The sequence below is a fragment of the Anolis carolinensis genome, unplaced genomic scaffold, assembly GCF_035594765.1.
Source record: "Anolis carolinensis isolate JA03-04 unplaced genomic scaffold, rAnoCar3.1.pri scaffold_12, whole genome shotgun sequence".
Taxonomy (NCBI): domain Eukaryota; kingdom Metazoa; phylum Chordata; class Lepidosauria; order Squamata; family Dactyloidae; genus Anolis; species Anolis carolinensis.
The window spans coordinates 19601188-19623980 of record NW_026943823.1 but is presented as its reverse complement, the minus strand read 5'-3'; the positions used below and the strand labels follow the sequence as shown (position 1 = coordinate 19623980).

Below are 22793 nucleotides of genomic sequence, written 5' to 3'. Positions count from 1 at the left end.
TCCTAGGATTTTCCTCCACCATCTGGAGAGTTGCCTTGAAGCTCCGGAGAAAGTCGGGTTCTGCTTCTTGGAAAGGGTTAGTAGTATTCACACTGTTTGAACAGTGGATAGACTTGAGCATCTATGGATTCCGATAGTCGTTTAGATCCTGAATCCATATCCAAGGGCTCACTGTTACCATAATGTTATTATTTTCTTGCAGCGTGAAGATTTTCAGATGTATGAGAAATACTGTCAGAATAAGCCACGATCGGAATTGTTGTGGAGGCAGTGCTCAGAAAGTGTCTTTTTCCAGGTATTTTTACATTAGGATGGTAATAGAAAATATTACTACTATAATAATAATAATAATAATAATAATAATAATAATAATAATAATAATTATTATTATTATTATTATATTTTCCAACTATTGTACTGGAACAACAATGATTGTTTAGTTTAACTTTAACAGTTCTTGGCAGTTCTTTGTTAGAACATTACCAATGTCAGCTGCTTCTAACCTAGCGATTTTATTTGAAGTGTTTAATGCCAGTGCTAATGCTTTTTTGCTTTTGCTTTTTAGTGTGTTTCTTTGCCAAGTACTTTTGCATTTTTATATCGCCATTTGTTCAGATTTATTTATTTTTTATATAAATATGGACACTTTAGCGTTGTTTTTGGTTTTTCTCTCTCCCCCTTTTTGATCCTTTTTTAATCACAGTTTTCCTAGTTTCTATACAATCAAATGTTCTCACTCTTTTGATGTTAATTTACTCTATCTTATAAGGTAAAACTTCAATAAAAATATATTTAAAAAAAAAGAAAAAAAAGAAAATATATTTACAGTCAAATTTTAATATACAGAGTGTTTGAAAAAGAACTCCCTAGTTTTAAGTATAAATACATTAAAACTAGGGAGTTCTTTTTCAAACACCCTGTATATTTTTGAGAGATTTGAATACATGCATAAATGCACTCAGAAATGTATAGCTTCTGCAGGAATATTGGAAAGAGATCTCAAATTGATCTCAAACCCTTTAACATTTCTAGTTGTGCCCCATCCTTGCCATTCCTAAAATCTGATTGGTGGATTCAGGACAATGCAAATACCGTATATACTTGAGTATAAGCCGACCTGAATATATGCCGAGGCACCTAATTTTACCACAAAAAAAACTGGGAAAACATTGACTCCAGTATAAGCGGAAAGTGGTAAATTTCAGAAATAAAAATAGATATCAATAAAATTACATTAATTGAGACATCCGTAGGTTAAATGTTTTTGAATATTTACATAAAGCTCTAATTTAAGATAAGATTGTCCAATTTTGATTAAATCATCATTCTCATCTTCTTCAGTTTAAATGTGCTAATGTATTCTTTTAATAACAATAGAATAAAATAATACATGTAATAATAATAATAAATACAAGAAAATAATAAATGTAATAATAATAATAATATCAGAGTAAATAATAAATATATTATTAATAATAATAAAAATAGAGTAAAATAAATGTAATAGTAGCAACAATAATAGAGAAAAATAATAAATTTAGTAATACAGTAGAGTCTCACTTATCCAACATAAACGGGCCAGCAGAACGTTGGATAAGCGAATATGTTCCATAATAAGGAGGCATAAGGAAAAGCCTATTAAACATCAAATTAAGTTATGATTTTACAAATTAAGCACCAAAACGTCATGTTAAACAACAAATTTGACAGAAAAAGTAGTTCAATATGCAGTAATGCTATGTAATAATTACTATATTTACGAATTTAGCATCAAAATATCACGATGTGTTGAAAACATTGACTACAAAAATGCGTTGGATAATCCAGAACGTTGGATAAGCGAATGTTGGATAACTGAGACTCTACTGTATTATTATTATTATTATTACATGTATTATTTTACTCTATTATTATTAAAAGGATACATAAGCACATTTACACTGAAGAAGATGAGAATAATGATTTGATCAGAGTTGGACAGTTTTATCTTAAATTTGAGCTTTATGTAAATATTCAAAAAACATTTAACCTACTGATGCCTCAATTAATTTTATTGGTATCTATTTTTATTTCTGAAATTTACCACTCTTGGCTTATACTGGAATCAATGTTTTCCCAGTTTTTTTGTGGTAAAATTAGGTGCTTCGGCTTATATTCGGGTCGGCTTATACTCAAGTATGTACGGTAATATTTGTGGTTTTGTGGCTTCAAGACATTTCTGATTTAAGGCCATGCAGTGGTTTTGTCCAGAGAGTATTTGCCTTTGCTTTCTTCTGAAATTGAGAAAGTGTGAGTTGCCCAAGATCACCTTCCAAGGCCAAGCAAGGATTTGTGCTAGTCGAACACTCAGACCGTTGCACCATGCTGGTTCTCAAGGCATAATACATTTCATCTACTTGTATTATTTAAATGCCGCCTTCCTCCTGAAGCATCCTTACCTTTTTTTGGTGTTTTGCAGGAGTGCCAAAGAAAACTGGAGCACAAGCTTGCCTTGGATTCCTACCTCCTCAAACCAGTGCAGCGGTTAACCAAATACCAATTGCTCCTAAAGGTATTTACACTGGAGGTTATTTACAGTATTTATATTCCAAAGGGGACTCAGTGCGGATCACATTGTACACATATAAGGCAAACATTCAATGCCTTAACATAGAACAGAGACAGAGACAAACGCAGGCTCCGAGCTGGCCTCGAACTCATGACCTCTTGGTCAGAGTGATTTGTTGCAGCTGGCTGCTCACCAGCCTGCGCCACAGCCCAGCCCAAGTAGACAAGTGAGGTTTATATACCTGTAGAATGTCCAGAATGGGGGAAAGAACTCTAGTCTGCCTAAGGCAAGTGTGAATGTTGCATTTGGCCGTCTTGACTAGCATTAAATGGCCTGGCAGCTTCAAAGCCTGGCTTCTTCCTGCCTTTTGGTATAAAAATAAATTATTATTAATATTATTATTATTATTATTATTATTATTATTATTATTATTATTATTTACAGTATTTATATTCCGCCCTTCTCACCCCGAAGGGGACTCAGGGCGGATCACATTGTACACATATAAGGCAAACATTCAATGCCATATACACATAGAACACAGACAGAGACAGACACAGAGGCAATTTAAACCTTCTCCAGCTTCCAGCTTCCTGAGGGTATGCTTGATTCCGGCCACAGGGGAGCAGCTGCTTCATCATCCACTGCGATGGCACTTCCTCATTCCAACGGTAGCTGGGTGATTTTTATGCTGTCGTAAATTAGCCTCCCCACTATAAGTGGTACCTAAATTTCCTACTTGATAGATGCAACTATCTTTCAGGTTGCTTAGGTCAACAACGAGCAGGGGCTATATTTTTATTTTAATTGTCGGGTGCTCACCCCAACACGGGCTGGCCTTGAAATCATGACCTCTTGGTCAGAGTGATTTATTGCAGCTGGCTGCTAACCAGCCTGTGCCACAGCCCGGCCCCAGGCCTTAAGAAACGAATTCAAGTTTCTTAAGTCCCAATAATGGAGCAGAGGAGGTAATATGCCTGCTGGGTAGGTTTTTCTGACCCAAGAAACTTTTAGCTATTAGCTGTAAAGGAGCCCTGTCCCATATTCAACCTTTGTATACACTTATCATGACTTCTATATCCTTTGGTTTGCAGGAGCTGCTGAAATACAGCACAAGTTGTGAAGGTGTTCAAGAGCTCCAGGAGGCTTTGGTGGCCATGCTGGACTTGCTGAAGTCAGTCAACGATTCCATGCACCAGATTTCAATCACTGGTTACAACGTAAGCATTCTTTCTTCCGGGCTGGGATGTGGTCATATAGCATCACTTGCAAATGAAGCAAGGTGGAATGGTGGCCCAATTTAATTCTGTATTTACGCGATTATTCATAGTGGGGTCTTTTCTCCCAAAACTGGGTCTCAAGGCAGCTCACACAGCGGATATTGCCAGAAATCCATCAATGAATCCATCAATGAATTGACTTTCCCACCTTCCCAGTGGCATCATTAGGGTTGGGGTCACCCATTGCAGTAACTCATTGTGTTACTCCCGTGGACCTCATTTCAAACTGGTAGCTAAAATACTCCAAAGTTTGACAAAGATCAGTGAGTTTTAAAAAAGACAATAGTGTGTACTTGCCATTGGATAATAATGACAGATCTGACGAGAACGCATGCACATTCAAAGGTTCAAAAAGCAAATTAGAGTAATGTTTTTATTTTATTATTTATTTATTTTCAGTATTTATATTCCGCCCTTCTCACCCCGAAGGAGACTCAGGGCGGATCACATTATATACATATAGGGCAAACATTCAATGCCCATATACACATAGTACCGAGACAGAGACAGACGCAGAGGCAATTTAACCTTCTCCTGAGGGGATGTTCGATTCTGGCCACAGAATAGCCTTGTACACCTATTGTACACCTTGTACATGCTTTGCTAATTATATATACAGTAGAGTCTCACTTATCCAAGCCTCGCTTATCCAACGTTCTGGATTATCCAATGCATTTTTGTAGTCAATGTTTTCAATACATCATGATATTTTGGTGCTAAATTCATAAATACAGTAATTGCAACATAACCTTACTGCATATTGAACTACTTTTTCTGTCAAATTTGTTGTATAACTTGAAGTTTTGGTGCTTAATTTGTTTCATCATAACCTAATTTGATGTTTAATAGGCTTTTCCTTAATCCCTCCTTATTATCCAATATATTCGCTTATCCAAGCTTCTGCCGGCCCGTTTAGCTTGGATAAGTGAGACTCTACTATAATATTAATAATATTATTTTGTAATACAGTATAACACTAATAATACAATATAATAATATTAATTATATATTATATATTACATGTAATATTATTAATAATATTACAATATATAGATATAGTACAATATGGTAATTTATTGCCAGTATTGTGCTATGCTAATAATATAATATTGTATGTAAATTTAATTTGTAAGCCGCTCTGAGTCCCCTTCGGGGTGAGAAGGGCGGGATATAAATGTATTTAAATAAATAAACAATAGATATTGATGCAAGACATGCAATCTGAATTTATGAAAAATGTCTTTGTGGTTATATCTTAACTACAGGAATATTGTTCTTATAGGAAAATTCAGAATACTGCCCGCAAATTTGACTGACAGTTAACTTGGTTTTCACCCTCTCTGATGGTGTCACTCGGTGTAGTTGGCACCTCCTGCACCTTTGTCTCAAAGGGGCCTCTCACTGACTTGTAGGGCTTGAATCCTACAAATAGGGAAAAGAGGGATGTCTTTTCTTTTGCTACGACTAGGGCGACCTCAACGAACTTGGCAAGGTGCTGATGCAGGGCTCCTTTAGCGTGTGGACGGGGCACCGGAAAGGCCCCACCAAGATGAAGGACCTGGCCCGGTTCAAACCGATGCAGCGGCATCTCTTCCTCTATGAGAAAGCGCTGGTCTTCTGCAAGAAGAGAGAAGACCACGGCGACGGATACGAGAAAACCTCCTCATACAGCTTCAAGCACTTTCTCAAAGTAAGGGGCTTGCACAGACTTGTACAAGGGCTATCCAGAAAGTAGATTACGTTTTGTCGGTTTTACTGTACCTCTTTGGTGTGGGAGGGTTTATAGACATGTGTTTATGCTGAGCATGTTCAGACTCAGGACTCCATTTTGTATCCAGTCTGCTTAAGTGTTACACCCCTAGGCAGCTGGAGCACCAAAAACCAACACAAGGACCAATAACAATATAATATCTTTATTAAAGCAAATAAAGTTCCAAAAGGAAATAAGCAGCAAAGTTGAATAAGCAAATGACCTTTCAGAAAAGATGAAATATAGTCCAATAAGTGAAAGTCTTAAATCCAGTATTAGAGTTCAAAATCCAGAAACCGAAACACACTCAAACTCTGCTTGAGTATTGAGTGGGGAAAAGAGCAAGTAGCAAGAAGAGTTCTCTAGAATTAATGTCCAAAACAGGGTTTGAGGGCAAGGCAGGAACTAGATGTTCAGTAGCTGAACGCAGTCCAAACTTGGCAAGGAGGTAGACCAGCACCCGGTCTACTCAAGAGTAAGCGCACCGACAGGCCGCTTGGGATCCAGAAGCAGGAGACGATGATGTTTCTCAGTGAGAAGTAAAGTTGTCACTGCGAAGGCAAGTTCTCAACACAACACTTTTATTGAAGTTCATAAGCTCCCCCAAACCAGGTGCCTGACTCCCTAAAACTTCCCAAGAGAACTGAGCTTGTTACAGTTACTGCACCAGGTGTCTAACTCCCCAATTCTTCCCAAGAGAACTGGGCTTAGCCATAGTCACCACGCTCTGCTAATCTGGCACTTCTCCGGAGGCTTTGTCTTTTTGATCTGTCTGTGTGTACAAATGCTCTACGATCAAACACTAAACTTTCCGGAGAATCTGGGAGAGCCGGCACTGTTTCAAGGGCATTCTTAATTGGCTCTGGCTCGGAGATGTCAACATGAGGCATCTGGAAGGGTGTTGAATCTTGCTGACTTGGGAGAAAACCAAAATCTTCTTCATCCTGGTCAGGAATGGGCACAGGGTCCAGGGCCAAAGGTGCCCTAGGCATCACATTAAGTATGACTTATGGACTTCAGTGAGTAAAGTGTTCCCTCACTACAAGGGTTATCCAGAAAATAGATTACGTTTTGGAATTTAAAATGAACAAAGTATAGGAGAAAGCATTTACCATATGCAGTTGAAAGCCACACCCAAATACCACTTCTCAACATAGTCCCCATTGAAATCTAGGCACTTCTCATAGTGATAAAAGAGTTTGGAAAGTCCTTCCCCACCAAACTTTGCCACTTGGCTTGCGTCCTCAACCAGGCAGCTGCGCATGTGCATGCGTTCACCTTTCCCCCACGCTCGTCCTGGATCGCTCTTCTAAAGTTTTGCAAGAAGCACACCTTCCTGTCCCAAAAAAGGGTCCCCATAACTTTCCTTGCAAGTATTTGCAAAACGGAAGAGCGATCCAAGACGAGCGTGGGGGAAAGTTGAGTGTATGACACTCGCTATAACCTGCAATGTCATTAAGGGAGTTTTTTAGGCGGCTCCTCAGCACTGTGGGTTATAGCTGTTTGTGGAAGCAGGTGTCTGTCTGCTGAAGCTATATACACATATACAGATTTTGAGTTTTATTATGTGTATAGATAGATACTGATCTAATATTTTGAGTGAGTTATTGTGTGCAGCCAGTTTCCCCTCCAGGGAAGTCCATCTTGACTGTACAGTTGGGTTTCCTCCGCTAGCGCCTGCAAACTGCTTACGCAGAACGAACACTTAATTGGACAAATGGCTTCCCAATTTCCCAAGGCTATTTTCCTTCACTGATGAAAGCTTTGCCAAAAGAAAGAAAGAGCCGGGAACAGACGGCTCATCCAGGTGGCCTCATTTGTTTAATGTCTCTGGCCACCTGATCATGTTATTATATGCACTTTAAGCACAGAAGGGGTTGTGTTCTCCAAGAACAATAGGAACAGTAAACAGAATGTCTATTTATACATGGCTTATCCATATTTACGGAGCCTCCGGTGGCACAGTGTGTTAAAGCGCTGAGCGGCTGAACTTGCAGACCGAAAGTTCCCAGGTTCAAACCCGGGGAGCGGAGTGAGCGCCCGCTGTTAGCTCCAGCTCCTGCCAACCTAGCAGTTCGAACACATGCAAATGTGAGTAGATCAATAGGTACCGCTCCAGTGGGAAGGTAACGGCGCTCCATCCAGTCATGCCAGTGGCCACATGACCTTGGAGGTGTCTATGGACAACGCCGGCTCTTCGGCTTAGAAATGGAGATAAGCACCAACCCCCAGAGTCGGTCACGACTGGACTTAACGTCAGGGGAAACCTTTACCTTTATCCATATTTATAAAGAGACTTGTTGATCTCCATTTTTAATCTTTCCACCCAGGTCCTTAACTTCCATGGTTCAATGCTGTTGAATCACAAGAGTTATAGTTTTACCAGGTCTTTAGCCAAAGAGTGTGGGTGCCTCACCAGACTCAAAATCCAAGAATTCCATAACATTGAACCCTAGCCATTAAAATGGTGTCAAAGTGCATTAATTCTACAATGTAGATCAGTGATTCCCAAAGTGGGCGCTACCACCCCCTAGTGGGCGCCGCAGAGATCCAGGGGGGTGGTGATGGCACCTATTAGGACATGGGGGCGGGGCCAGGGGAGGGGCGTGGCTTCTTCCCAAGAGCCTGAAACAGGGCTGATAATCTATACCTCTCCTGAGGCGCTTGTTGGGTCACAGAGGGCGGAGCTAGGGAAGGGGGCGGGGCTTCCTTCCGAGACAGGGCTGAGCCTCTATACTTCTTCTGAGAGGCCTTTTAGGACTAAAGGGTGGGGCTGAGGGTGGGGCCTCTTCCCAAGAGTGTAAGACAGGGCTGAGAATCTATACCTCTCCTGAGGTCCTTGTTGGGACACAGAGGGCGGAGCTAGGGAAGGGGGCGGGGTCTCCTTCCAAGAGCCTGAGACAGGGCTGAGCCTCTATATCTCTCCTGAGAGGCCTTTTAGGACTAAAGGGCAGGGCCTCTTCCCAAGAGCATGAGACAGGGCTGAGCATCTATACCTCTCCTGAGGCGCTTGTTCGAACATGGGGGCGGGGTATAGAGGTTCAGCTCTGTCAGGCACTTGGGAAGAGCCCCGTCCCCTCCTCTAGCCCCACCCCTTATGTCCTGGCAGGCACCGCAGGACAGGGATAGAAGCTCAGCCCTGCCTCAGAGCTCGTAACCCCGCCCATCCCAGTCCTGGCCGCCCATTTGTGGCCCCGCCCACCTCCCCTTCCAAGCCCTGCATATTGGACTGGGAAGAGCCTCAGCCCCGCCCTCTTGAGCAAGAGCCACACCTACCCCTCTAAGCCACGCCCCCTTTCCACGGGGCGCTGAGTAATATATTTTCTGGAAATGGGGCGGTAGGCCAAATAGTTTGGGAACCACGGATGTAGATGCAACTCGGAGAGCTTCTTCATGGTGTCATTGTATTATTAATTTTTTTTCAGATGAATGCTGTTGGGATCACTGAAAATGTGAAAGGAGACCACCGGAAGTTTGAGATCTGGTACAGCGGTCGAGAAGAGGTGTACGTTGTCCAGGTTGGCTTGCTCTTGAATGACTTAAGAAACAGCGAGATGTAGTTTGACCGGGATTATTTACAAGTTATTTCAAAGCAGTGGGAGGCTTCTCTTGCTTCTCGTGACATGAGTAGTAGGATGCGATGATGATGATGATGATGATGTTATCTGAAGAGGCCACTTGACTTTAGACAATTGTGTCTTTTGTCAGGCTCAAACCGTGGATCTGAAGATGGCATGGCTTAACGAAATCCGGAAGATACTGTTCAAGCAGCAGGAACTTATCAAAGGTATCACAACTACCACAGAATAAGGTTTTTTGCAGGCTCAGCCAATTGGCCTCATGCACTTTATTTTCCAGTAAACACACACAGCACAGTGCCTTTGAAAACCATGACACTCTAGAGCAGGGGTCCTCAAACTTTTTAAGCCGAGGGCCGGTCCACAATCCTTCAGACTGTTGAGGGGCTGGATTATCATTTGAAAAAAATACAAACAAATTCCGATGCACACTGCATATGTCTTATTTGTAGTGCAAAAACAACAACAACAGCAAGAAGAACAATGAAAGAACAATACAATATTTAAAAATTAAAACAATTTTAACCAACATACATTTATCAGGATTTCAATGGGAAGTGTGGTCCTGCTTCTGGCCAATGAGATAGTCAAGTTAATTAGGGTTGTTGTTGTTGTTGTTGTTGTTGTTGTTGTTGTTGTGTGCCTTCAAGTCATTTCAGACTTTGGGTGAGCCTAAGTCTAAAATTTATTTATTATTTATTTACTGCATTTATTTACTACATTTGTATCACACCCTTCTCACCCCAACAGACACTCAGAGTAGCTTACAAATTATATGTACATACAATATATTATATTATTAGCATAGCACAATATTAGCATTATATATTACTATATTGAACTATACCACTATACTGTAATATTATTAGTAATATTATATGTAATATAGACTATATAATTAATATTATTATATGGTATTATTATTAGTGCTATATTGTATTACATTATAATATTATTATCAATATTATATGTATATACAATATATTATATTATAAAACTGAGGGCAGGGGCCAGGTAAATGACCTCGGAGGGCCGCATCCGGCCCCTGGCCTTAGTTTGGGGACCCCTGCTCTAGAGGGATATAATTTGAAAAGGGGTCAACCTGGGCTCCATACAGCATTTGTGCAATTGGTTTAGCTTCAAAACGTTTAAGTGCCACTGATATAAAGTGGCCTCCTCATGTCTTGTGGTATCTTAAGATGGCAGATGAGCTCTTTTGTGCTGTCTCTGCTGCATCCTCTGTGTGGGCTTTCCTGCTGTTAGTACAATGGAGGAGTACTCCCAGGTATTTAAAACCTGATACCTGCTCAATTTTTGCGTCCATCTATTCTCCAGTTGTGCTTCTTCGGTCGTTTAGTGAATATCATAATTTTGGTTTTCTGAAAGTTGAGATGCAGTTGTTCTGCATCTCAGTAATTTGCTAATGCTCTCAGGACTCTTTTCAGTCCAACTTGAGTTCTAGAAAGAAGAACTGCGTCATCTGCATAAAGCAGGGTGGAAAGATACCTTCCTGCTAGTTTTGGAAAGAAGTCCAAGCTGTATAGTTTTTCCACCATGGAGTTAATATAAAAACTGAGTAATAGTAGGGCCGAAATGCACCCTTGTTTGATGCCTTTCTCAATTTCAACCGCTTTGGTAAGATGGCCCTGGGGAGTGGGGACTGCATCTTATTTTCAGAGTAGTTCCTTCATGGAGTGTGTGGATTAGTTGCAGGAGTCTTCTCTCTATTAAGGTAGACCCAAGTTTTTCCCATAGTTTAGTATGGGAGATAGAGTTGAAAGTTGCTCTGAAGTCTATGAACGCAGCATAGAGAGAGGAAGACCTGTGGTATCATAGGGTCTGATAACTGGAAGAACCAAGAGCTTGGAAAATAATGTGGTTTTGTGTTGTCGAAGGCTTTCATGGCCGGGATCACAGGGTTGTTGTATGTCTTTCGGGCTGTGTGGCCATGTTCCAGAAGTATTCTCTCCTGATGTTTCGCCCACATCTATGGCAGGCATCCTCAGAGGTTGTGAAGTATGGATAAACTAGGTAAGGAAAGGAAAGATATATCTGTGGAGAGTCCAGGGTGTGGCAAGAATCCTTTGTCACTGGGAAGCCAACATTAATGTTTAAGTTAATCACCCTAATTAGCATTGGAAAGGTTTTGTCTCTTGCCTGGGGGCATCCTTTGTTCAGTCATTAGCTGCCCTCTGCCCTCAGAGTGTTGGTTCCCATCTACTGTTTTGATTTTTTTAAATTTTTTTAAAGTTTTTAAATACTGGTAGCCAGATTTTGTTCATTTCTCCGTCGTGGTCTCTGTGAAATCACACATACGGTATTTCTCTGCGCCTGCGCAGTCAGTTCGGAATCTTCTAGAGCTCTAAGATACACTTTGGTGGAAGCCCCGCCCACTCCCCATGAAGGTATATAGCCAGTGGGAGGGGCTAACGCCTTAGTTCCCCATGTCCGCCGCATGACGGCAGCAAGAGAAACTAAGGCATGACAAGATAGTGGGGCAGATGGGCGGGGATGTGTGAATTTCACAGATGACCACTCGGAAAAACATGGTTACAGGTAAGCAACCTTTACTTTCATGGTTTCTTCCTTTCTGTTGAAGTTGTCCACATGCTTGTGGATTTCAATGTGGTTTTGGATACATTGCTCCTCCACATTTGCAGTTTGGATTTTTGTGGATTTGATTATTCACAGTTTGAATGGAACATTCTCTCTAGAAATCTCTAGGTCCTCCAGCATGACTGTTATGGTCAACCTCTTCCAGTCCTGCTGTAGAACTAGAGATTTCTATGGTCAGCTTCCAGCACCAGAGAAAATATAATTATTGGAACATTTGAGCCAACCAAAAGATATTAAACCGACATCATTTTGTATTGTGCTCACAGTTGAAAAGCAGCCAATGCTTTCGTGTATGGATCCAATCCAGCTTTCTCCTCCGCTAAGTGAAGGGTGAGTCCACATAGTAAAGGTAAAAATTTTCCCCTGACATTAAGTCTAGTCGTGTCCGACTCTGGGGGTTGGTGCTCATCTCCATTTCTAAGCCGAAGAGCTGGCGTTGTCCGTAGACACCTCCAAAATCATGTGGTCAGCATGACTGCATGGACCGCAGTTACCTTCCTCCTATTGATCTACTCACATTTGCATGTTTCAAACTGCTAGGTTGGCAGAAGCTGGGGCTAGCAGCAAGAGCTCACCCCGCTCCCCGATTCAGATTGCTGACCTTTCATTCAGCAAGTTCAGCAGCTCATTGATTTAACCCTCTAGGCGGCTGGGGTCTCCTGAGTCCACATACAGACAAATAACTCCAATGCCACATATGGTGATGCTATATGTGGATCTTCAAACTGTGCCACTAGGAGCTTTCAAAATATCATCCCTGCTGATTCTCTGTGTGAAATTTATATATTCCTAGGAAGCAGACAAGAGCTTCGGTAAGCTCAGAGGAAAATGACTCTGACCGCACCAGCCCCGTGCCCTCCGACAGCGTTGGTTCTACACAGCAGAGCAAACCTGGCAGGCGTACGTTCTTTCTTTTATCCTATATTTATTTTACTAGCTATGTCCGGCCACGCGTTGCTGTGGCGAAGTATGGTAGTAGGGGAAATAAAGTATTGAGGAATTGGTGGTAGTTAAGGTAAAGGGTAAAGGTTTTCTCCTGAGATTAAGTTCAGTCTTGTCTGACTTTGGGGGTTGGTGCACATAAAGCAGATAATATGAGATTATAAATGGGTTATATAGCTGTGTGGAAAGGCCTTGAGTCTACACTGCCATATAATCCAGTTCAAATCTGATAATCTGTATTTTATAGGCAGTGTGGAAGAGGCCTAAGTGAGACCTAATTCTGCCTATCCCATGGACTGATTGGGTTGCTAGGAGACCAAGTGGGCGGAGCTTAGCCTTCTAACTGGCAGCAATTGGATAAAAACAATTATTCCTCTCCCTCTAATTAGGACTTTATTTTTCTTTTCTTTTTCTTGTATCAACCTAGAGGCGTGGATGAGGGGTCATGTTGTCAATTTTCGAGGTTGTGGGGTGTTTAGTTTTGTTGTTTTGTTGGTTGCCGGGATTCCATCACTCTTTTATATATATAGATTAGGTAAATTTCATCCCACGGAGTACATCTTTCCCCCTGCAACCTTGATTGCCATCCATAACAACTAACGTCAGTATATTCTATTTAAAAAATTGGAAGGCCAACCAGAATTGCTCTTCAATATCAGACAAACATCAGTCATGGTGCAAATGTAATGTTGTTTAGGAGGTAATTATGCAACGAAAGGGGGCCAAAACTACTATATTTTCCATCATTTAATCTCTTTTGGCGATGGGACATAAGGTGTTTGATCCCTCCTACATGGCCCCATCTGAAGATGACAGTCTTTCCCATACCTTGGCCACTGGTTAGAGCCATTGATTTTAGCCTTTGGTCCCACAGATGTTTTGAACTTTAGCTTCCAGATTTTCTGACTATTGGCCATGCTGGCTGGGGCTTCCAGGAACTGAATTCCTTGTTGGGCAAGTGGGCTTATTAACAAAAGACCATTCCCATAAATATATAGTAGAGTAACTTATTAGCAGTAGCGGGACGCAACACCAGTAGCCAAAAGTGATAAAAAGAACAAAAAACACAGACCAATATTATCTCTTCCTTTGGAAACTTTTCATTATAGCAAAATAATATGGTTGCACTGTTTACAAAAACAAGGCTTTCATAACACAAATACAGTTCTTTATACTTCAGTCTTTGCTTCCATGCTGGGCTTCTCTCTCATGCAGATAAACAGCTTCGCTCTCACAGAGCTTTACACACAGCAGCCTTCACACTGGAGCTTTAGGCACAGCAGCCTTCACACTGGAGCTTTACACACAGCAGTCTTCACACTGGAGCTTTACACACAGCAGCCTTCACACTGGAGCTTTACACACAGCAGTCTTCACACTGGAGCTTTACACACAGCAGCCTTCACACTGGAGCTTTACACACAGCAGCCTTCACACTGGAGCTTTAGGCACAGCAGCCTTCACACTGGAACTTTACACACAGCAGCCTTCACACTGGAGCTTTACACACAGCAGTCTTCACACTGGAGCTTCACCCAGAACTACCGTATTGAATTGGAGCTGGAAGCAAACCAGAACCATCCTAAAGTAGTTGGGTTTTTTATTCCCTTTCCCACACAGCAGCCTTCACACTGGAGCTTTACACACAGCAGCCTTCACACTGGAGCTTTAGGCACAGCAGCCTTCACACTGGAACTTTACACACAGCAGCCTTCACACTGGAGCTTTACACATAGCAGCCTTCACACTGGAGCTTTACACACAGCAGTCTTCAGACTGGAGCTTTACACACAGCAGCCTTCACACTGGAGCTTTACACACAGCAGCCTTCACACTGGAGCTTTACACACAGCAGCCTTCACACTGGAGCTTTACACACAGCAACCTTCACACTGGAGCTTTAGGCACAGCAGCCTTCACACTGGAACTTTACACACAGCAGCCTTCACACTGGAGCTTTAGGCACAGCAGCCTTCACACTGGAACTTTACACACAGCAGCCTTCACACTGGAGCTTTACACACAGCAGTCTTCACACTGGAGCTTCACCCAGAACTACCGTATTGAATTGGAGCTGGAAGCAAACCAGAACCATCCTAAAGTAGTTGGGTTTTTTATTCCCTTTCCCACACAGCTTGGCCCGGAATGTCCCACTCTTTGGAAATCTGTGAAGGACTCGATGACTGGTCCAGCCAGAACTACTTCTCAACCTGCTCTGATACCGAAGAAGAGGATGGGAACCAGTTGGTTAGTTCAACCATTTATAAAACAATAACAAGGCCAATACAAGGACTAACTTGGTTACGGGTGAATTGTTTGCTTCTGAAGGTATGTTGAGCAGCCATTGAGTGTTCTTCTTGTTGTTGTTGATAGTCTCCAGGAAAATATAAAGCCTTAGCGGACTGCAAGAAGAGGGACTCGGAAGATCTGCTGGTGAAGAATGGGGATGTGATTGAGTTAATGCATGAAAACGAAGAGGGACAGTGGTAGGTACTCTGCAAAACCCTCTTTTCTATTAGGATTGAGAGAAAGTAGCAACAAAACTCCCACCAACTCTTATTAGTGTCTTATTTACTCTCGATTAGGATTTCTAGATCTCAGAGTCTGACCCCAAGGCTCCATTTTTTGGTGGATCATCTCCAAATGGAAGTGCAAATGCTCCAATTTTAGTGTGTCAGCTCTAGCCAAAATGTACAAAGAGATGAGGAAGAATCATCCAACCAATTGTTTTCTCTAGTTCCCCGGCATTATATATGCTGTTGTCTTATTGTTTTATCTGTGGATCAGGCTTGGTCCCCATGTGAACCGCTCCCAGTCCCCTTGGGGAGATGGAAGCAGTTTATAAATAATTTTTTCCTGTTGTGAGTTTTTCCTGTTTTTCATCAATACGGCTGTCACCTGGGATGGTGACATCAATAATCCAAACCTCTTTCTTTTCCACAACTGTGATGTCTGGTGTGTTGTGTTCTAGAACTTTGTCAGTCTGGATTCAAAAGTCCCACGGTATCTTTGCGTGCTCATTTTCTACGATCTTTGCAGGTTTGTGATCCCACCAGTTCTTTACTGCTGGGAAGTGGTACTTGAAGTTCCAATGAATTATTTGGGCCACATAGTTGTGCCTCTGTTTGTAGTCAGTCTGTGCGATTTTCTTACAGCAACTGAGGATATAATCAATGGTTTCGTCGGTTTTCTTGCACAGTCTGCATTTTGGGTCATCAGCTGATTTTTCGATCTTGGCCTTAATTTAATTTAATTATTTGGGCCACATAGTTGTGCCTCTGTTTGTAGTCTGTCTGTGCAATTTTCTTGCAGCAGCTGAGGATATGATGAATGGTTTTGTCAGCTTCCTTGCACAGTCTGCATTTTGGGTCATCATCTGATTTTTCGATCTTGGCCTTGATTGCCTTTGTTCGGAATTTTTGCTCCTGGGCTGCAAGGATCAGGCCTTCTGTCTCCTTCTTCAGGGTCCCATTTCTGAGCCACAGCCAGGTCTTCTCCTTATCAGCTTTTCCTTCAATTTTGTCAAGGAACTTTCCATACAATGTTTTGTTGTGCCAGCTGTCAGCTCTAGTTTGTAGTGCGGTTTTCTTGTACTGATTTTTTATCTGCTATGCTTTGAGGAGTTTCTGATTTTTGACTTCTATCAAAGCAGGTTCTTCACTTTATTATTATTATTATTATTATTATTATTATTATTATATTGTTTCACTAATTAATGTTTCAATTTGTATTTTGAAGGCTGGTCAAAAACCTCAACCGAAGGAAAGAAGGCTGGGTGCCCGTCAACAGTTTGCAGATCATCCTTGGGGACTGTAGGTTTAGGAATGCCAGAGTTGCAGGTATCCTATGATGACAACCTCTCCCCCGAACTGCTTCAGAACTGGAGTTTGCAGGAGTTTGGAGGGGTGGCTTCTTTGCTTGCTCGCTTAGAAAAGTGCTGGCTGTTGCCTTCTTTTTTGAATTAAATTAAGATAAGCACGCACAGGGTCATTTAGGCGGGTGGGGTTTTTTTGCATCTGGAATTTGCACTGCTCCAAAAAAAAGAGAGAGAGAGAAGAAATGTTAGCAATAGCGCTGTACAATCTCTTTGTTTATAGCCTTTCCGTTTATTCCTTATTTATTTTGCAAAGACCAAGACTTGAAAAATGTTCTCAGTGGAGAGAGAGAAAAAGCTGAACAAAACTAATGTATAAAACACTTTGGCTGGAACCCAGTCGGTTTACTTTGCCCACACAGCAGCCCTAAAATTAAAAAGAATTGCACTTTTTCTGGGGTCATGGCAACAGCAAGGAAGGGAAGGCTGTATCCACACTGCATACTTGGATCAGTTTGATGTCACAGTATTTTATTTATTTATTTACAATATTTATATTCTGCCCTTCTCACCCCAAAGGGGACTTAGGGCGGATCACAGAACATATCTACGGCAAACATTCAATGTTGATTATAACAATGACAAGACAGAAAACAGATAGAGGTAGATATAGGCTTTCCCATCTTTTGGCATCTTTGGAGGCTGCGCTCGGTTCCGGCCACTGGGCGGTGCTGTTGCTCCATCTCCCTGCCAAAGAGATTTCTTTCTTCGTAAACTTCCTAAATACGAGCCTAAATACCTCCCCGCTTTAATGTGGTTCCTATTTATCTACTCACATTTGTTTTCAAACTGCTAGGTATACAGAAGGTGGGCTAAAGGTCAGGAGCTCACCCTGACCAAGGCTTCAAAGTGTCAACCTTTCTAATTGGCAAGATTTATTGCAGCTTGGTGATTAACCTGCTGTGTCAAAGCCCGGCCCTTAACTGCCATGGTTTGATGCTGTGGGATTCTGGGATCTGTAGATCGGGGGGATGTGTCCCCTTCTCTGTCAGAGCCCTCTGCTGCCACAACAAATTGAAAACTGGATGGAGCCATGGTAGTAAAGTAGTATTGAACTGCTATAATTCTGTAGTGAGTTTGGTCTGAGAACGCAGGGCTAAATGTTTCAAACAGCCTTAGTGCATGGGTTGAGGTTCTCAGAGATAGATATTTCATGGTGGTCTGCTTGGACAATCACCTATTTCAGTGGTACCCAAACTTATTTGTCCTGCCGCCCCCTTTCCAGAAAAAGTATGACTCAGCGCCCCCTGGAAAGGGGGCGTGGCTTAGAGGGGTGGGCGTGGCTCCTGCTCAAGAGGGCGGGGCTGGGCCTCTCCCCTAGTCTAAGATGCAGGGCTGTGAGGGGAGGTGGGCGGGGCCACAAATGGGCAGCCAGGACTGGGATGGGCGGAGTTACGATCTCTGAGGCAGGGCTGAGCTTCTATCCCCGTCTTGCGGCGCCTGCCAGGACACAGGAGGCGGGGCTAGAGGAGGGGGCGGGGCCTCTTCCCAAGTGCCTGACGGGGCTGAACCTCTATACCCCACCCCCGTGTTCTAACAAGCGCCTCAGGGGAGGTCTACAGAAGCTCAGCCCTTTCTCAGGCTCTTGGGAAGAGACCCCGCCCCCAACCCCAAACCCGCCCTTTAGTCCTAAAAGGCCTCTCAGGAGAGATATAGAGGCTCAGCCCTGTCTCAGGCTCTTGGAAGGAGGCCCCGCCCCCTTCCCTAGCTCCGCCCTCTGTGTCCCAATAAGAGCCTCAGGAGAAGTATAGATGCTCAGCCCTGTCTTGCGCTCTTGGGAAGAGGCCCCGCTCCCATCCCTAGCACCAACTTTTAGTCCTAAAAGGCCTCTCAGGAGAAGTATAGAGGCACAGCCCTGTCCTGCACTCTTGGGAAGAGGCCCCGCCCCTACCCCAAGCCCCGCCTTTTAGTCCTAAAAGGCCTCTTAGGAGAGGTATAGAGTCTCAGCCCTGTGTTGCACTCTTGGGAAGAGGCCCCACTCCCACCCCAAGCCCCACCTTTTAGTCCTAAAAGGCCTCTCAGGAGAGGTATAGAGGCTCAGCCCTGTCTCGGGCTTTTGGAAGGAGGCCCCACCCCCTTCCCTAGCTCCGCCCTCTGTGTCCCAATAAGAGCCTCAGGAGAAGTTTAGATCCTCAGCCCTGTCTCAGGCTCTTGGGAAGAAGCCACGCCCACTCCTCTAGCCCCGCCTCCTGTGTCCTGGCAGGCACTGCAGGACAGGGATAGAAGCTCAGCCCTGCCTCAGAGCTCGTAACTCCGCCCATCCTAACAGGCGTCTCAGGTGCTCAGCCCTGTATCGGGCTCTTGGGAAGAAGCCACGCCCACTCCTCTAGCCCCGCCTCCTGTGTCCTGGCAGGCACTGCAGGACAGGGATAGAAGCTCAGCCCTGCCTCAGAGCTCGTAACTCCGCCCATCCTAACAGGCGTCTCAGGTGCTCAGCCCTGTATCGGGCTCTTGGGAAGAAGCCACGCCCACTCCTCTAGCCCCGCCTCCTGTGTCCTGGCAGGCACTGCAGGACAGGGATAGAAGCTCAGCCCTGCCTCAGAGCTCGTAACTCCGCCCATCCTAACAGGCGTCTCAGGTGCTCAGCCCTGTATCGGGCTCTTGGGAAGAAGCCACGCCCACTCCTCTAGCCCCGCCTCCTGTGTCCTGGCAGGCACCGCAGGACAGGGATAGAAGCTCAGCCCTGCCTCAGAGCTCGTAACTCCGCCCATCCTAACAGGCGCCTCAGGTGCTCAGCCCTGTCTCAGGCTCTTGGGAAGAAGCCACGCCCACTCCTCTAGCCCCGCCTCCTGTGTCCTGGCAGGCACTGCAGGACAGGGATAGAAGCTCAGCCCTGCCTCAGAGCTCGTAACTCCGCCCATCCTAACAGGCGTCTCAGGTGCTCAGCCCTGTATCGGGCTCTTGGGAAGAAGCCACGCCCACTCCTCTAGCCCCGCCTCCTGTGTCCTGGCAGGCACTGCAGGACAGGGATAGAAGCTCAGCCCTGCCTCAGAGCTCGTAACTCCGCCCATCCTAACAGGCGTCTCAGGTGCTCAGCCCTGTCTCAGGCTCTTGGGAAGAAGCCACGCCCACTCCTCTAGCCCCGCCTCCTGTGTCCTGGCAGGCACTGCAGGACAGGGATAGAAGCTCAGCCCTGCCTCAGAGCTCGTAACTCCGCCCATCCTAACAGGCGTCTCAGGTGCTCAGCCCTGTATCGGGCTCTTGGGAAGAAGCCACGCCCACTCCTCTAGCCCCGCCTCCTGTGTCCTGGCAGGCACTGCAGGACAGGGATAGAAGCTCAGCCCTGCCTCAGAGCTCGTAACTCCGCCCATCCTAACAGGCGTCTCAGGTGCTCAGCCCTGTATCGGGCTCTTGGGAAGAAGCCACGCCCACTCCTCTAGCCCCGCCTCCTGTGTCCTGGCAGGCACCGCAGGACAGGGATAGAAGCTCAGCCCTGCCTCAGAGCTCGTAACTCCGCCCATCCTAACAGGCGCCTCAGGTGCTCAGCCCTGTCTCAGGCTCTTGGGAAGAAGCCACGCCCACTCCTCTAGCCCTGCCTCCTGTGTCCTGGCAGGCACTGCAGGACAGGGATAGAAGCTCAGCCCTGCCTCAGAGCTCGTAACTCCGCCCATCCTAACAGGCGTCTCAGGTGCTCAGCCCTGTATCGGGCTCTTGGGAAGAAGCCACGCCCACTCCTCTAGCCCCGCCTCCTGTGTCCTGGCAGGCACTGCAGGACAGGGATAGAAGCTCAGCCCTGCCTCAGAGCTCGTAACTCCGCCCATCCTAACAGGCGTCTCAGGTGCTCAGCCCTGTCTCAGGCTCTTGGGAAGAAGCCACGCCCACTCCTCTAGCCCCGCCTCCTGTGTCCTGGCAGGCACTGCAGGACAGGGATAGAAGCTCAGCCCTGCCTCAGAGCTCGTAACTCCGCCCATCCTAACAGGCGTCTCAGGTGCTCAGCCCTGTATCGGGCTCTTGGGAAGAAGCCACGCCCACTCCTCTAGCCCCGCCTCCTGTGTCCTGGCAGGCACTGCAGGACAGGGATAGAAGCTCAGCCCTGCCTCAGAGCTCGTAACTCCGCCCATCCTAACAGGCGTCTCAGGTGCTCAGCCCTGTATCGGGCTCTTGGGAAGAAGCCACGCCCACTCCTCTAGCCCCGCCTCCTGTGTCCTGGCAGGCACCGCAGGACAGGGATAGAAGCTCAGCCCTGCCTCAGAGCTCGTAACTCCGCCCATCCTAACAGGCGCCTCAGGTGCTCAGCCCTGTCTCAGGCTCTTGGGAAGAAGCCACGCCCACTCCTCTAGCCCTGCCTCCTGTGTCCTGGCAGGCACTGCAGGACAGGGATAGAAGCTCAGCCCTGCCTCAGAGCTCGTAACTCCGCCCATCCTAACAGGCGTCTCAGGTGCTCAGCCCTGTATCGGGCTCTTGGGAAGAAGCCACGCCCACTCCTCTAGCCCCGCCTCCTGTGTCCTGGCAGGCACTGCAGGACAGGGATAGAAGCTCAGCCCTGCCTCAGAGCTCGTAACTCCGCCCATCCTAACAGGCGCCTCAGGTGCTCAGCCCTGTCTCGGGCTCTTGGGAAGAGCCCACTCCACTGACCTATTCCATGACACAAGCAATTGGCCAGTCTACCCTTGCAGGTCACTTTTGCTCCGAAAACATCTTCCTTTAGAGTTCGGGCATTGGAAAATAGATTTGAATGATTGCTTTCCTGTCCTTCCACTACCATTTCTAGACCCTTTTATCTTGAGCATTTTGCATTCTGATGGAGGTTTAAGTCCAGCACCTTGATTCTTGAGGACTTGCCCTTAAGTCCTCAAGAATGGATGTGCTTTCTCTTTCTTGGTGGTTTCTTTACCTTTGGCTCACCTCGTCACATCCGCAATTTACGATTTATAGAAGCATGTTTGCTTGTTAAAAATATAAAAGCTAACAATGTTCTGCCAAAGTTTTGTGCAATAAGGTTCACCATGAAAAAGGCTGTTTTCTAGCATCCACGGCAGGGCCATAAACACTCCTGGGCTGCCTTATTTTTGGGCGTCACCCTTGCATAATCCTTTGCAAATAGCTTTATTTAACAGAAGGGACAATCCTTGTGTGTTTGATGCATCCAGGTCAATGTTAATGAATGGGGTAAGCCTTCTAAGTTGCCTTTCAGTTATGGAAAATATAAGAATATTCTTTGCAATCACTTGCAAAGTTCCTTAAATGCACTGTTTAGCACTTTTTATGCACTTTAAGAATTTTAAGTCGCCAAGCTTCCATGCAGTAGCTTTTATTAATATTAGGCTTGTGGAATTTGTGTTTTGAAGCAAAAGATAGTTGTCGAAGGCTTTAATGGCTGGAATCACTGGATATTCGCTTATCCAAGCTTCTGTCGGCCCGTTTAGCTAAGTGAGACTCTATTATTATTATTATTATTATTATTATTATTATTATTATTATTATTATTATTATTTTATGACACAGCAAACAAGATAGATATGCTGGATTTATTATTATTATTATTATTATTATTATTATTATTTTATTATGACACAGCAAACAAGATAGATTTGCTGGATTTATTATCATTATTATTATTATTATTTTATTATGACACAGCAAACAAGATAGATATGCTGGATTTCATATCACAAAACCACAAGTCGAACACTTCCCAAGTGTCTAGGACTGTGTGATGTATTTTCGGATGATGTGCGCAGATCCCAGCAGGGTGGCCTTTTGCAGTTGGCAGATCGTAATTTTGTCAATGTCTATTGCTTCCAAATGCCGGCTGAGATCTTTTGGCACGGCACCCAGTGTGCCCATCACCACCGGGACCACCTGCACTGGTTTCTGCCAGAGTCTTTGAAGTTCAATCTTGAGGTCCTGATAGCGGCTGAGTTTTTCCTGTTGTTTTTCGTCCATGCGACTGTCACCTGGGATGGCAACATCAATGATCCAAACCTTTTTCTTTTCCACAACTGTGATGTCTGGTGTGTTGTGTTCCAGAACTTTGTCAGTCTGGATTCGGAAGTCCCACAGTATCTTTGCGTGCTCATTTTCCAATATTTTTGCAGGTTTGTGATCCCACCAGTTCTTTGCTGCTGGGAGGTGGTACTTGAGGCATAAGTTCCAATGAATCATTTGGGCCACATAGTTGTGCCTCTGTTTGTAGTCTGTCTGTGCAATTTTCTTACAGCAGCTGAGGATATGATCAATGGTTTTGTCAGTTTCCTTGCACAAT

General features: G+C 44.6%; 1 protein-coding gene across 4 annotated transcripts in view; it reads left to right on the top strand.

Annotated features, from left to right (window-relative positions):
- The window catches only part of mcf2 (MCF.2 cell line derived transforming sequence), an 86956-nt gene that overhangs the window by 59921 nt on the left and 4242 nt on the right, over nucleotides 1–22793 (top strand). For all 4 annotated transcript variants that reach the window (XM_062963666.1, XM_062963668.1, XM_062963670.1 and 1 more), the window contains 12 exons: nucleotides 7–76; nucleotides 203–295; nucleotides 2459–2551; nucleotides 3643–3768; nucleotides 5297–5518; nucleotides 9004–9096; nucleotides 9287–9365; nucleotides 12039–12102; nucleotides 12566–12672; nucleotides 14849–14961; nucleotides 15088–15200; nucleotides 16453–16553. In XM_062963666.1, the coding sequence (XP_062819736.1) occupies nucleotides 7–76; nucleotides 203–295; nucleotides 2459–2551; nucleotides 3643–3768; nucleotides 5297–5518; nucleotides 9004–9096; nucleotides 9287–9365; nucleotides 12039–12102; nucleotides 12566–12672; nucleotides 14849–14961; nucleotides 15088–15200; nucleotides 16453–16553 (1274 nt within the window). The remainder of the gene's footprint in view (nucleotides 1–6; nucleotides 77–202; nucleotides 296–2458; nucleotides 2552–3642; nucleotides 3769–5296; nucleotides 5519–9003; nucleotides 9097–9286; nucleotides 9366–12038; nucleotides 12103–12565; nucleotides 12673–14848; nucleotides 14962–15087; nucleotides 15201–16452; nucleotides 16554–22793) is intronic.